General features: G+C 53.5%; 1 protein-coding gene across 1 annotated transcript in view; it reads right to left on the reverse strand.

The window, feature by feature from the left end:
* NAA40 (N-alpha-acetyltransferase 40, NatD catalytic subunit) overlaps nucleotides 1–10,479 on the reverse strand; it is a 15,662-nt gene extending 5,183 nt beyond the window's left edge. Inside the window, exons 1-3 of the mRNA XM_039257719.1 lie at nucleotides 10,325–10,479; nucleotides 3,747–3,842; nucleotides 2,821–2,873 (exon numbers count right to left, since the gene is read on the reverse strand). Coding sequence (XP_039113650.1) covers nucleotides 2,821–2,873; nucleotides 3,747–3,842; nucleotides 10,325–10,330 — 155 coding nt within the window. The 5' untranslated portion in view covers nucleotides 10,331–10,479. The remainder of the gene's footprint in view (nucleotides 1–2,820; nucleotides 2,874–3,746; nucleotides 3,843–10,324) is intronic.
* Between the last annotated feature and the right edge of the window lie 2,731 nt (nucleotides 10,480–13,210).

The following is a 13,210-nucleotide window of genomic DNA, read 5'->3' on the forward strand; positions in this document are numbered from 1 at the left end:
AAAAAAAAAAAAAAAAAAAAAAGAAATGCCCAAACACAGCACTGCGTCGGTCTTAGCTGTAGGTTTTCCTAAGGTCGGTCTGCAGATATGAATTCTCCATTAATCTGAGTTCTTGGAAGTACATTAAAGCAGGATCACAGCCACACAGCTCACACAAAATTCTAGGCACCAAAGGAGCCCAGAGTTGGCTGGCAGTGCCTGCTTCAGAGCTGTTCCTGATTTCTGAAAAGTCAGTAGGAATGTGGAATATAGAACACTAGAAGATACCACAGTAAGGTATCTCTAAACTACGTCAAAGGACTTCCTGGACACTGAATGACAAGGCTACTGGAGGAACTGGTCACAGACAGGAAGAACAAAAGAATGTGACACTATCAGATTCAGACAGAGCTACAAAAAGCAGCAATAGTGTCACCTATTAAAGCGTTTACTTCATAACTCATGTTTGCATTTGTCTTTCTGCTTGACTAAAATACTCACACCAGCTGCCACTTACAGAACAGGATAGAATTCTCTCTCCTCCTTAAACCAACTTTGCAAGGGGTGCCTGGGTGGCTCGGTCAGTTAAGCATCCAAGTCTTTGATTTCGGCTCAGGTCACGATCTCACGGTTCATCAGTTCGAGCCCCCAGTATGGCTCCTCAGTGACAGTGCGCAGGATTCTCTGTCTCCCACCCTCTCGGTCCCTCCCCTGCTCATGCACTTGCACTCTCACTCTCTCTCTCAAAATAAACAATAAATAAATTAAAACAAAACAAAACAAAACAAAAAACCTTGCAAGTTTGGCATTACCACTCCATTTAACAGATTAAAAAATGAGGGTTAAGGAGTGTAGCTTGTCTGAAAATTCTTCATAAGAGGTACAGTTTTGATTCAAACCCATAGCTATGATTCTCTAAAATCATAACCCGTTTCCCCCTAAGCCAACAGCATCTCTGGTTAAACAGATTATGCTTCCTATTTTATAAACCAAAAGGACAGAAAGGGGAAGGAGGTTTTAATCCAGATCCCACAGGAGCAAACTGGATTAGTAACAATAACAGTAGTAATAACAGCTAACACTGATTTAGCTTTTGGTAAGCTCCAAGCACTACCATTTTACATCTAATACTCGTGACAAATCCATGAGGAAAGTACTATTCTTAGACCCATTTCTGATTAGAAAATGGCAGAGAGAGGTTAAGTCATTCGTCTAGGGTCACACAGCCAGTAAGTAATTTTTTTTTTTAATGTTTTATTTATTTCTAGGAGAGAGAGAGACAGCGCGAGCAGGGGAGGGTCAGAGAGAGAGGGAGACACGGACTCTGAAACACGCTCCAGGCTCTGAGCTGGCTGTCAGCACAGAGCCCGACGCAGGGCTCGAACCCACAAACCGCGAGATCATGACCTAAGCGAAAGTCAGACAATTCACCGACTAAGCCATCCAGGCGCCCCTAGTAACTTTTTTTTTTTTTTTTAAATGTTTTATTTATTTCTAGGAGAGAGAGAGACAGCGCGAGCAGGGGAGGGTCAGAGAGAGAGGGAGTCACAGACTGAAACAGGCTCCAGGCTCCGAGCCGGCAGCCAGCACAGAGCCCGACGCGGGGCATGACCTAGTAACTTTTAAAAAAGTATTTTTTGGGGTGCCTGGGTGGTTCAGTCCCTTAAGCATCTGACTTCGGCTCAGGTCGTGATTTCACGGCTTGTGAGTTCAAGCCTCACATCGGGCTCTGTGCTGACAGCTCGGAGCCTGGAGCCTGCTTCAGATTCTGAATCTCCATCTCTCTCTCTCTGTCCCTCCCCTGCTTCTATTCTGTTTCTCTCTCTCTCAAAAAATAAACATAAAAAAAAAAAAAAAACTTTTTGCCCGTGCTGGGCTCTGTGCTGACAGCTTGGAGCCTGAAGCCTGCTTCAGATTCTGTATCTCTTGTCTCTCAGCCCTTCCTCTGCTTGCTCTCTGTCTCTCTCTCAAAAATAAATAAACATTAAAACATAAATAAAATTTCAAAATATGTATTTATTTATGAGAGACCAAGTATGAGTGGGCAGAGAGAGGGAGGAGGGGGAGGGGCAGAGAAAGAATGAGACACAGAATGACACAGAAACCGAAGCAGGCTCCAGGAGCTGAGCTGTCAGCACAGAGCCCGATGTGGCACTCGAACTCGTGAACTGTGAGATCATGGCCTGAGCTGAAGTCAGATGCTTAACCCATTGAGCCACCCAGGCGCCCCGAAAACATTTTTTTAAATTTTCTTGAGAGAACGCGTGCACCAGCAGGAGAGGGCAGACGGAGAGGGACAAAGGGAATGGCAAGTAGCCTCCTCACTGTCAGTGCAGAGCCCAATGCAGGGCCCAGTCTCATGAACCATGACCTGAGCTGAAATCAAGAGTTACACGCTTAACCGACTGAGCCACCCTGGCGCCCCTAGTAAGTAGCTTTTAACAATGACACCATACACTCCAGGAAGGAGCTGTAGACTGGGAATTAAAAGCCCCCTCAGTTGCCAGGGAGAAACTCTGTAGCTCAGAAATCTTATTCAGCTTCTCTGAGCCTCAGTTTCCCCCTGCATAAAAGGAGGTAGTCAGCCTAGATGATTTTTTAAGTTCGTATCAGCTCTCTGATTCTTCACCCAGAGAAAATTTCAAACCCTAAAGAAACATCAGTCTAAGACTGTGCCATCTTTGTTCATTTAAAGGTTCCTGTGTCACCCTAAGTGGGGGATTCTGTACCCACAAGACATGAGGCCTAGCTTCTTTTTCATAACAAAAGAGAAAAACATGCTCTGGAAAGGTGAATTTCTTCAGACATGCAAGGAGATGATGGCTGGCGTGAGAAACTTACCCATTTCGATCATATTTCTTAAACACTGGGAAAGCCTCTAAAGGGTCTCCAAGCTGTGGAGGGAAGGAAAAGTCAAGTAGAGCCGACGCATGCGTGGCCCAGTCGCAGCCCGCAGTGAAGTATGATGTTGTGCGGCCCCCATGCTGGGACTAGCCCTCAGACAGAACTCTCCTTGCCGCCTGGGCTCTGGAGTCCCATGCAGGGAGGGCTCTAGCGAGAAGGCCCAGGAGACTCGGCTAGCCTCCCACTAATACTGGCCTACAGGCCACCTGAGCCAGAAAAGAGGCCACTTGATCCACCTGTGTACTTCTAAGAAGCCCCCAACTAACCTCACCTGGTTCAAACCCAACGGGAACAATCGCGTCCCTGAACGTCCTTATAAACGTGGACTGCTGAGTGCGTGGGCTAAAATGGGGGCAAGAACGGGGCAGGGGTGGGGGCAGTAAGGGTGACCGGAACGCCTCCAGTTCTGTTGGGAAGCCAAGCCTGCTCCTAGGACCACCTGGGGGCCGAGCTTCGCAGGGACTCCCTCCCGGACTGTGGCCCCCGGAACCCGGCTGCTGCCCCCGCCCCTGGTGCCAGCACTGCCTTTGGCACCTCGTGGCCAGTCAATACAAGTTTGAAGAACAAATGAGAAAACTGTCACGTTTTACCAGGGAGGTTTCCTCACCAAAATGCAAAATCCGAACAAAAATGCCTCCAGACCCTCTGCCACTGGTACGGAGGGAGGGAGACCCACAGAGAGGAGCAGCGCAGGGGCCAACCTGTGGCTGGCTCCCTTGGCTCCCTTTCCTCAGCGGCAAGGAGGCAGCCCAGACGCGCGCTGGGCAGTAACAGAATTCCGCCACAGGGTGGCGCCAAAAGAAGTCAAATTGAAACCCAAGCCGAAGTTCTAGAAGGAGGGGACTTGGGAAGGAGGGAGTCACCCTGTTGGCGGCGTCCACTTTGGCACACACGGCATCCATGGCTGCTCGCTCCTCCAAGCGCTTCTGCTTCTTCTCCTTTGCTTTGCTTGACTTCCTCTGCAACAGGGAAAGGCAAAGTCGGCTGAAGGGCTGTGGCCAACCAAAGGCTCGGCTTCCCCTCGGAGGCTCCGAAGCGTCAGTCCCTGCGCACACGGGCCTGGACACAGCGGCCGAGTTTCTGGTCCCAGCTGCTGCCCACATGGCCGGCTGGTAAAGGCCCAAGCGTGTTCTAGTCCCGAGGGTTCAGGGGCATCCCCAGACTTCTCGGCTTCCCGGTCAGAAAGACTCCTGACCCTCGGGGCTGCCAGGTTACTGTGGGGACCCAGTGAGGGCACAGGACAAGGCCTGTCCCCCAGCAGGTGCCTAATAGATACACGCTCATCCATTCCCGCCTAAGGAGGGAACAACTAATTTTAGACACATTCAGGGTAGGTTTCAGGGAGGAGGTGGCATCTGAGGTGACCGCTGACAGCTGTTCCTGAGCGGAAGCTTACTGAAAGCCTGTGCAGTGTCCTCCAGCTCCAGAAGCAAAGCTTCGGGCTGGGGGAGCCCCTGGGAGCCAGGCCCCCTTTCTTAACCGGGGCCCAGGGCACTCTGTTCCCTGAGCGCCGCGCTCCCAAGGCCAACGAGCGGCAGGCACATGCACACCAGGTATGGACAAGAGCAGAATGAGGGGGACACTTGGGGACAGAGGCCCTGCTGACCGTGTGTCAGGCCACACGGTGCAGGCCACAGAGGCAGCCAAGGAGGAGCAAAGAGGCGTGAATGGCAACCCCCCCCCCCCACCTCGGTAACTGCATGTGGAGCCTTAAGGCTCACAGGGTTCTCTCGGGCCTAAATGGACCCTCTCACCCTCCTGTAAAAAGCTGATGACACGGGAAAAAGAGCCCATCTGGAGTCTGACAGACTTTCTGCAAGGCCTCTTTCTGCTCCTCGGAGTGGTGCTCGGAAAGAGCCAGCCTCCGCTGCACCTCCTTTCCTCAACTGACGGATTGGGCTCAGAAGGCGTCCCGAGGTGCACGCCGGTGAGGGTGCGTCTGGCCGGTTCTCAGTGACCGAGGGCTCTCCTCCCCACTCCCCGCGGAGCCCAGCCCAAATCCCCAGGGCTCCCAGGGCGCCCGCAGTTCGGCTCTGCCTTGTCACCAACTGCATTGCCTCTTCGGACCCCACCTCCCAGTGCCCCGAGCTCCCCAGAGAGGTTCTGCCGCCTGCAGCTGCACCTTGGCCCCCTCGCTGACTGGCCCCAGCAAAGGGCGGGCTGAAAAACCAACTGCTGGAAGCTTCAGGATCAATTCTACCCTCGGCTCTCTGAGGAAGGACACTGCTGAACTCTCATTTCAAGGGACCAGAAGGCAAGAGCTCGGGCACAAGGGACTCACAGGAACTGTTCTTCTACGTGCCAACTCGCCCTCCCACCAGCTGTTTACTATCCCTGAGCTGAGCGCTGTGCTGGAGGCGAGGCCAGACCCCACTTCTCACCTTCCCAAAGGAAGGAACAAACAGGGACACCTGGGGGGCTCACTCGGTTAAGTGTCCAACTCTTGGTTTCCGCTCAGGTTGTGATCTCTCAGCTTCATGGGTTTGAGCCCCACACCACTCAGCACTGACGGCATGGAGACTGCTTGGGATTCTCTGTCACTCTCTCTCTGCCCCTCCCCCCCTTGCGGTGTCTCTGTCTCTCTCAATTTCTCTCTCAAAACAAATTTTTTTAAAAAAGTTTAAAATAAAAAAAAAATAAAGGAAGGAAGGAACAGATAGAAGCGTGAGGGCTGTCCTGATAATGCCAGGACCGACTGGGGACAGGACCAGCTCCCTTCACCATCCACCTCTTCCTCTGGGAACTTGAACTTCAAAACAACATTTAGGGATACACTAAGCTTGAAAAGTACTTTCACAAATAACTGCTTCCATCCTCAGGGCAAAAACCATCATGCCCACGGACACCTGAGGAAAGGGCTCAAAGGGACGTGTGGGTATGACAGGGTGTGACTCTCCTGTAGAGCCCCCTGGAGAGCAAATGGCAGAGGATTCAATCCCAAGGTTTGAGCCGTGGATCCAGGGTGTGCCCCCCAGCCATGCTGCCTCCCAACGGGAAGGTCAACGTCAATGTCAAAAGACCTTCTCCTTCTCCATCCTGCCAAGACAGAGGTGAGACCTCAGGTGCCCTGAAGGCAGCCACGCGGCAATCCAGTTCTCATCCCCTGTGCCTTGGAGATGGTTGACAGGTAGCCACGGTGCCCACACGGTGCGGCCCCAAGCCGCACCATCTACACGGGGGTAGGGGTGAGGAACAGGGAAACCCAAGACGGCGGGTCTCCAGGAAAGAACATGCGCATTGGCATCGGTCAGGCCAGGCCAGCGCTCCTCCAGCCGCCCTCACATGACCTGTGAGGGCAAGCCCAGCCCCAGAGAAGAGGGGACACGACTGCCGGCCTCACAGGAGCACTGTAAGGACAGGTGAGAAGTGAGCACTGAAGCAAGCTCCCCTCCTCCACCCTGCGTGCTAGTTCTCTCTCAATACAGAGCTGAGAGATCAGAGGTGCAGGTGGCTCCTGGACCCAGAAGCCACTGGAAACGTGGGTCCCCTCCACGGCATCTCATCTTGAAGCCCAGGAAGGAAGGAATTCCATGCACAAGCAGCAGGAGGGCCAACCCCAGGCCTCCGGGAGATTTATGGGCTCGGGCTCATTCTCACAAGGGAACAGGCAAGCCGGGCATCCCTGAGGCTTGGGGCCGCCGCGGCGGCCCGAGGCAGCAGATCACAAAAGAATACCCTCAAAGTGCTTTGCTCCAGCCGGGGCGGGGGGGGGGGCGGGAGGAGAGGGGGCTCCCCCTCCAACCTAGCACATGCGAGGAAAAGTGGGCTCCTACTGTTCCAATTAGCTTGGCCCTGCCTTGCGGAGGTGAGGCCATCCTGCAGGGACACCGGAAAAGTCTCCTAATTAAAATGGGAAATAAGCACAGTGAACAGTAAAGCTCGTTGTGGTTAAGTGTCTTCCCCAAGGGAGCTTTACATAATAAAAAGAGTATGGGATTTTGAGTCAAGAGACTTGGACGAGATCCTCGCTCCTCCTCTTAGCAGCTGTGTGACTTTGGGCAAGTTATTTAACCTCTTTTCAGCAAGTTACTTAGTTTGTCTGAATCTCCATTTCCTCATCAGTAAAATGGGGCTAACAATGCCTCCACCTCACAGGACAGTCTGAGGACAAAAATGTACTAGATGTAAACAATCAGGGCTGTACTGCCTACAAGGATCCTAGAGCCACACGCTCTTCTGACTAATGAAGGCGATGGGGGGGGGGGGGGGGGAGGCGCCCAGGTGGCTCAGTCCGTTAAGCATCTGACTTCGGCTCAGGTCATGATCTCACGGCTTGTGGGTTTGAGCCCCACGTCAGGTTCTGTGGCGTCAGCTCGGAGCCTGCTTGAGATCCTCTGTTCTCTCTCTCTGCCCCGCTCCTGCTTGCACATGCTCTCTCTCTCTCAAAAATAAAACATTAAAAAAAAAAGGCGATTTATTTTAGTCCTTATGATAACTCAGCAAGTTATGTGTGCCCACTTCCGTGATAAGGAAACTGAGGCACAGAGAGGTTAGATAATTTTCAGGGTCACAGAGCCAGTGAAGAGTTCTCAAAGAAGTCTGCCTACCACCCCCTCCCTCCACTCATACAAAACTGTACTCTCCATGAGGTAGAGGTCACACTGGTAAAATTAATCAGTGTACCCAGTGCTCAACAAACCGTAGGCACTAAGTCCATACTTGCGGGGTGAATCACCTGAGATTCAAATCCAGGTCTGAACCCTAAAGTCCGAGCTTCTTCCACAACATCAACTACATTTATCCAGCACTTGTTATGAAGCGTTACGTGTTACATAAGTGTTTACACACGAAGCTGTGAAACTCCTCCTCTTGCTATTCCCCCCCTTTTTTTGAGAGAAAGAGCGCGTGTGAGTGAATGGAGGGCAGAGAGAAAGGATCCCACAAGGGGCAGAGAGAGAGAACTCTGAAGTGGGGCTCAAACTCACGAACTGTGAGACCATGACCTGGTCACAGCTGGGAAGCCTAATCGCCTGAGCCCCCAGGGCACTGCCCCTCCCTTGCTGCTCCTATCAAAGTAGCATCTCCACCTACAGTTCCTGGACGGCCAAGAGTCACACTGAGACAGTAAGAAACAAAAAGCACACAGATGCGGGCAGGAGGCCACCTTTCAGAAAAGAGTTTTGGCGCCTCTTAGCTTCTCAGTACCAATACCTTCACCCCTCAAAGTATCCAGTATCTAGAAACAAAACAAAACAAAACAAAACAAAGCCTGTTTTTTAGCAAAGGGAGCCAGAGATCTAAATTCTAGTTCCTAAAAGACAACACATTCAGGGCAGCAAGGGTGAACAACCTCTGAAGAAGCGGATTGCTCTGAGACTCTAGAGCCTGGGGTCAGGCTGTCCGAGGCAGCAGGGCCCTCCAGGAGGGTGTGGCTACAAGCACTGGCCTTCCTGACACTGAGCCAGGGAGTCCCCAGTCCCCACCGGTGAGGAGTGAGGAGAATGAGAGGGTTCCAGCTCTGTTTTGGGGAGGAAGATGCCAGTTTCTCTCTTGCAGCGAGCTTTAGGCCAGAAGAGACTAGATAGGGGCCGTTGTGAGAAACACATCTGTGAAGTATGAGTAATAATGCGCAGGCCCCAGAGGAAACAAGGGTCGTGGTATCTCTGAGTCCTGCTCTTTCAACTCAACCAATAAGGAAGTGTTGGCCAGAATGGCCGGTTACACTTTTTGTTTTCTGCTCGGTCTGTAGTGGCTGATGCTGGGTACCGAGTGGATACCAGGCGCAGAGCTTTACCTCATTTCTTTCTTTCTTTTTGAGAGAGAAAAAGCATGAGTGGGGAGGAGGGGCAGAGAAGGAAAGAGTATCCCAAGCAGGCTCTACAATGTCAGCGCAGAGCCCGACGCGGGGCTTGAACCCACGAACTGCGAGATCGTGACCGGAGCCAAAGTCGGGCACTTAACTGACTGAGCCACCCAGGCGCCCCAATTTTACCCCATTTCAGTAAGAGTTGGGGTCTGGGACCTTTCACCAGAATCTAGGTTAAATACGCCTGAGGTTTCTAGGCTTGATTTTCTATACCCGAAGTACGCAGCACCCAAAATTCCTTGCTGAAACAAGACGAGTGTGCTTTTTGACATGGATTACGTAAAGCACTTCGACAGGGGTTAGACGGCTATTTTTGTCCAAGTTGACATGTTCAGTCAATAACCTCTTGAACGGGAAAATCTAGGTTAACAACAGGAGGGACAAACCCAACGGACTGAAAATAGCCCAGATCTATTTTAGACAACTCAAGTAAAAGGTGAGGTGAAAATACAAGCAAAAATAACAGCCACGATTTGAGAGGCACCCATGTGGCTGCTGACAACCGCTATCTCATTTAATCCTCACATCTGGGGGGGGGGGATGGTATCACCATCCTTATCACATAGATGAAGGCCACGGCACCGGCCCCGGCCCAATATCACGTTGCTGGCCAGTGAAGGCAGAACTGAGGGCTACCTGGCTCAGAGGCCGGCCTTCCTCAAGGTGGGGAAAATTCCAGGTTAAAACTAATACGTGCAGTGCCAGGCAGGGCCAGCCACAGCAGAGCGACCGCGGCTACTCTAACTGGAACGCAGGAAGGTGAACTCGCAGAACTATTTGAGCAACTTCTGCCCCTCTGTCCCCACGTGCCAGGGCCAGGCGCACCTCCAGGCGGTCTCAGGAGGAACAGGTGGTCACTATCCATCTGGGCCGGAGCCATCGGCGGGCCGCCACCGGTCCCCTGCTCACAGTTCCCCCGCGCAAGACCACCTGTAGTACTTAGACTACTAACAAGCCAAGTAAGAATTATAATCACTGCGCTGCATCTACGATGCCCGGAGAACAGGCCTCCGTTGGAAGCCAAGAGGGCGTTTTCGGAGCAGAAGGAAGCCGGTGGGGAGGTTTGGAAAGAGTGCAGGGGCGCCGGCTGCCCGGCGAGAATCCGGGCGGCGGCGGCAAGCGCCGCCAGTGGCAGAGGGCTGGGGAGGCCCAGGTCTGGGTCTGGCCCCTGCTCACTGCCTGTGTGACCTTGGCTGGGTGCCTCTTCTCCGGGCCTCGGTTCCCTCCGAGCCAGGGTCGGCCTGGGACGTGGGAAGCCGCGAAGCCGGTGACAGCCAGGTGAGGGGTGACCCCTGGGGGCGGGGGGGGGCACCCCAGGGACCGCGCAGAGGTCAGCGAGAGGCCAAGAAGATAAGAGGTCAGCTGAGGAGGGGCGGGCACGACACGAGGGGTTGGGGGGGACACCTAAGGGGGTGGGGCCCGGAGAAGAGGGCTCCCCGAGGGCTCCCCGGGCTGCGCCGAGTTGAGGGACACTTAGAATGGGGGAGTCGGTTCATGTGGGGGTTGGGGGGTCACGTGAGGCCGGAGGGTGTCGGGGTCACGTGAGAGGGGGTTCAAGGAACAATGGGGGCGCAGGGGGCGAGGGGAGCGGGGAGCGCTCCCGGCCCTCGCGTCTTTTCTGTCTGCCTCACTCACCCCCATGGCGGCAACAGCGGCGGCGGCCCTCAGCTCCTCCTTCCCACACTTGCCGGCAGGGAGGCGGCAACGGCAGCAACGGCGGCGGCGGCGACACCAGAGCGGCGGCGGGCCCCGCAAGGCGCATGCGCCTCGCGGGCTCCCCTGCGCGCCTTGGCGAGCACCGCGCCGGCGCAGAGCGGGGGAGGGCGCGCGCGGGGGAAGCGCGCAGGTGGAGAGCCGGGGAGGCGGGTGGAGGGTCTCGCTCCCGAAAGAGGCGGGAGGCGCGGAGCCGCGTCGCGCTAGGAATGACGTAGAGCCCGGACCCGCCCCCTCCTCTCCAGGCTGTGTCTGTAGCTATGGCAACGGCCGCGCCTGGCCTTGAGAAGAGCGCTGCCAGGCCGCAGGGTGGGTGCCAGCGCCGCCCCGGCGCTCCGCCTCCCCGCGGCCGCTCCGGCCGGGCCCGGGGCACCTTCGCAGCGGAGCAAGCGCGTCACGACCTCGGAAACACGAGCTCCTCCTGCAACCTTGGAGCACAGGGAAACTCTTTGGAAACGTTCCCACCTTCTAGATCTTGAACTCTTGAAGTTCCTTTTCTAACCGGAGTCCCGTTATACATTCATCCGTCTTCTGACTGTTCATTCATCATTCGCTCTCTCAACAAGCAGTTACCGGCACCTACGCGGCGCAGAACCCAGGGGCCACAGAGAGGAGCAGTCCAAAACCTCCCTGTTTAGAGGGGAGACAGGGCAGGCAACACTGTTTAACGGAGAGTGGATGGTGCTGTGGAAATGAGACCTCGGGCGTCCTGAACGATAGTAATTTCAGTCCGTCCCAGCAACCAGCGTGACCCCTTGCATCAGAATCTCCTGGGGAGCCGAATGCACTGTACACACCCCTGGGTCCTACCCCAGGACTCTAGGGCTGGAGTCAGTCTTCTAAGACCTCCGCGGGTAGGATCATACACGCGAAAACTAGACCACAGCTGCCCAAGACTTAAGTTTCATAAACTTGGTCAGGTTTTGCTCATTATCCCATCTCCCAGTGCTCAGGGCAGCGATGACCCAAAACAAGTGCTCAAACAGTGTATCTACTGAACGCCTACCATAGGCGAGGCTCTGTTCCTGATGGCAAAGAAAACAGCCATAGTTAATAGAAAAGGCACTGCCCTCACAGAACTTGTATTCTAAAAAAACTTTTTTTAATGCATTTTTTTTTTGAGAGATAGAGAAACAGAGCACGAGCAGGGGAGGGGCAGAGAGAGGGAGATACAGAGTCGGAAGCAGGCTCCAGGCTCCCAGCTATCAGCACATAGCATGACTGCGAGATCCTGACCTGAGCTAAAGTAGGATACTAAACCGACTGAGCCACCCATGCGCCCCCAGAACTTGTATTCTAAAAGAAGGCAGATAATAAATGAAATAAACAGGTAAAAATACTTAATAAGATAGATGATATCGATTCTATGGAAGAAAATAAAGCAGGGAAGGGGAATAGGGAAGGTCAGGATTTGGAGTTTTAGCTAGGATGCTCAGGGAAGGCAATTATGCGGTAACATTGGTGTCAAGATCTGAAGGAAGTAAGGGAGCAAGTTACGGATATCTGAGGACATTCCAGGCTCGGGGTACAGCTAGTGCAAAAACCCCAGGCAGGAACATGACTGATACGGTCGAGGAACTGCAAGTACAGTGGGACTGGAGCAGAATGGGCCAGCGGGAGATTAGCAGGAGGTCAAATCAAGTAGAGAGAGGATCGTTTAGGGCTTGTACATACGTTGTTGTTTTCAGTAAGCTCTACGCCCAACCTGGGGCTTGAACTCATGACCCAGAGATCAAGAGTTGCATGCTCTACCGACTGATCCAGCCAAGAAAGGACTTTGGGACCAGAGCAAGCTGGGACACCACTGGAGAGTCTGAGTGGAGGAGCCATGGAGTGTCTTATGTGCTCTTGGCACCATCTGGCCACTAGGTTGAGAAGAGAATGTAGGGGCAAGTTCACAGGAGGGTTCATGCAGAGGCCACCGCTCCAGTCAAAGGCAAGAGCAATGATGCCTGTATCAGCTGAACAGCAGTGGAGGTGGGAGAAGCAGTCAGGGTCTGGTGTGTACTGAAGGTGGACTGCATGTGGGGCGTCAGGGGAAGAAAGGGAGAAAGCTACCGTTCAAGGTCGCTTAGCTTACGCTACTGGAAAAGCGGAGCAGCTTCAACTGAAAACGCGTGCAACTTTGGAAGGAAGGAACAAGATGAGAGTGGGGCTAGGAAAGATCAGGAATTCTGTGTTGACTATGTCAGGCTTGAGATGTCTTTTAGACAGTCACAGAGAGATGTGGAGTGATCGGAGTCTGGAACTCGGAGATGGGGAGAGGTCCAGGCAGGAGACACAAATTTGGAGAGCAGCCAGCATGTGATGGTATTTCAAGCCTGCGGAGACTGCGGGAGGAATGTAGGTAGACTGGAATGAATGAATCTTCAGCCTGCATCCTGTTCCTCTTCCTCGGTAACAGGGGCGCCTGGCTGGCTCAGGCGGTGGAGACTGCGTTTTTTTTTAAAGCTTATTTTATTTTGAGAGAGACGCGGGGGGGGGGAGAGGACAGAGAGAATCCCAAGCAAGCTCTACACTGTCACTGCAGAGCCCTATGCGGGCTCGAACTTGCGAACTGTGAGATCATGACCTGAGCAGAAATCAAGAGTCGGACACTTAACTGACTGAGCCACCCAGGCGCCGGGGGCCTGCAACTCCTGACTTCGGGGTCACAAGTTTGAGCCCCACAATGGGTGTAGAGATTACCAAAAATAAATAAACTTAAAAGAAGAAAGGAAGGAAGGAAAGAAGGAAGGAAGGATGGAAGGGGAGAAAAGAAGGAAAGAAGGAAGGAAAGAAGGAAAGAAAGAAGGGAAGGAAGGAAGG

This window comes from Hyaena hyaena, unplaced genomic scaffold (genome assembly GCF_003009895.1).
Source record: "Hyaena hyaena isolate Hyena2069 unplaced genomic scaffold, ASM300989v1 scaffold_632, whole genome shotgun sequence".
Taxonomy (NCBI): Eukaryota; Metazoa; Chordata; class Mammalia; order Carnivora; family Hyaenidae; genus Hyaena; species Hyaena hyaena.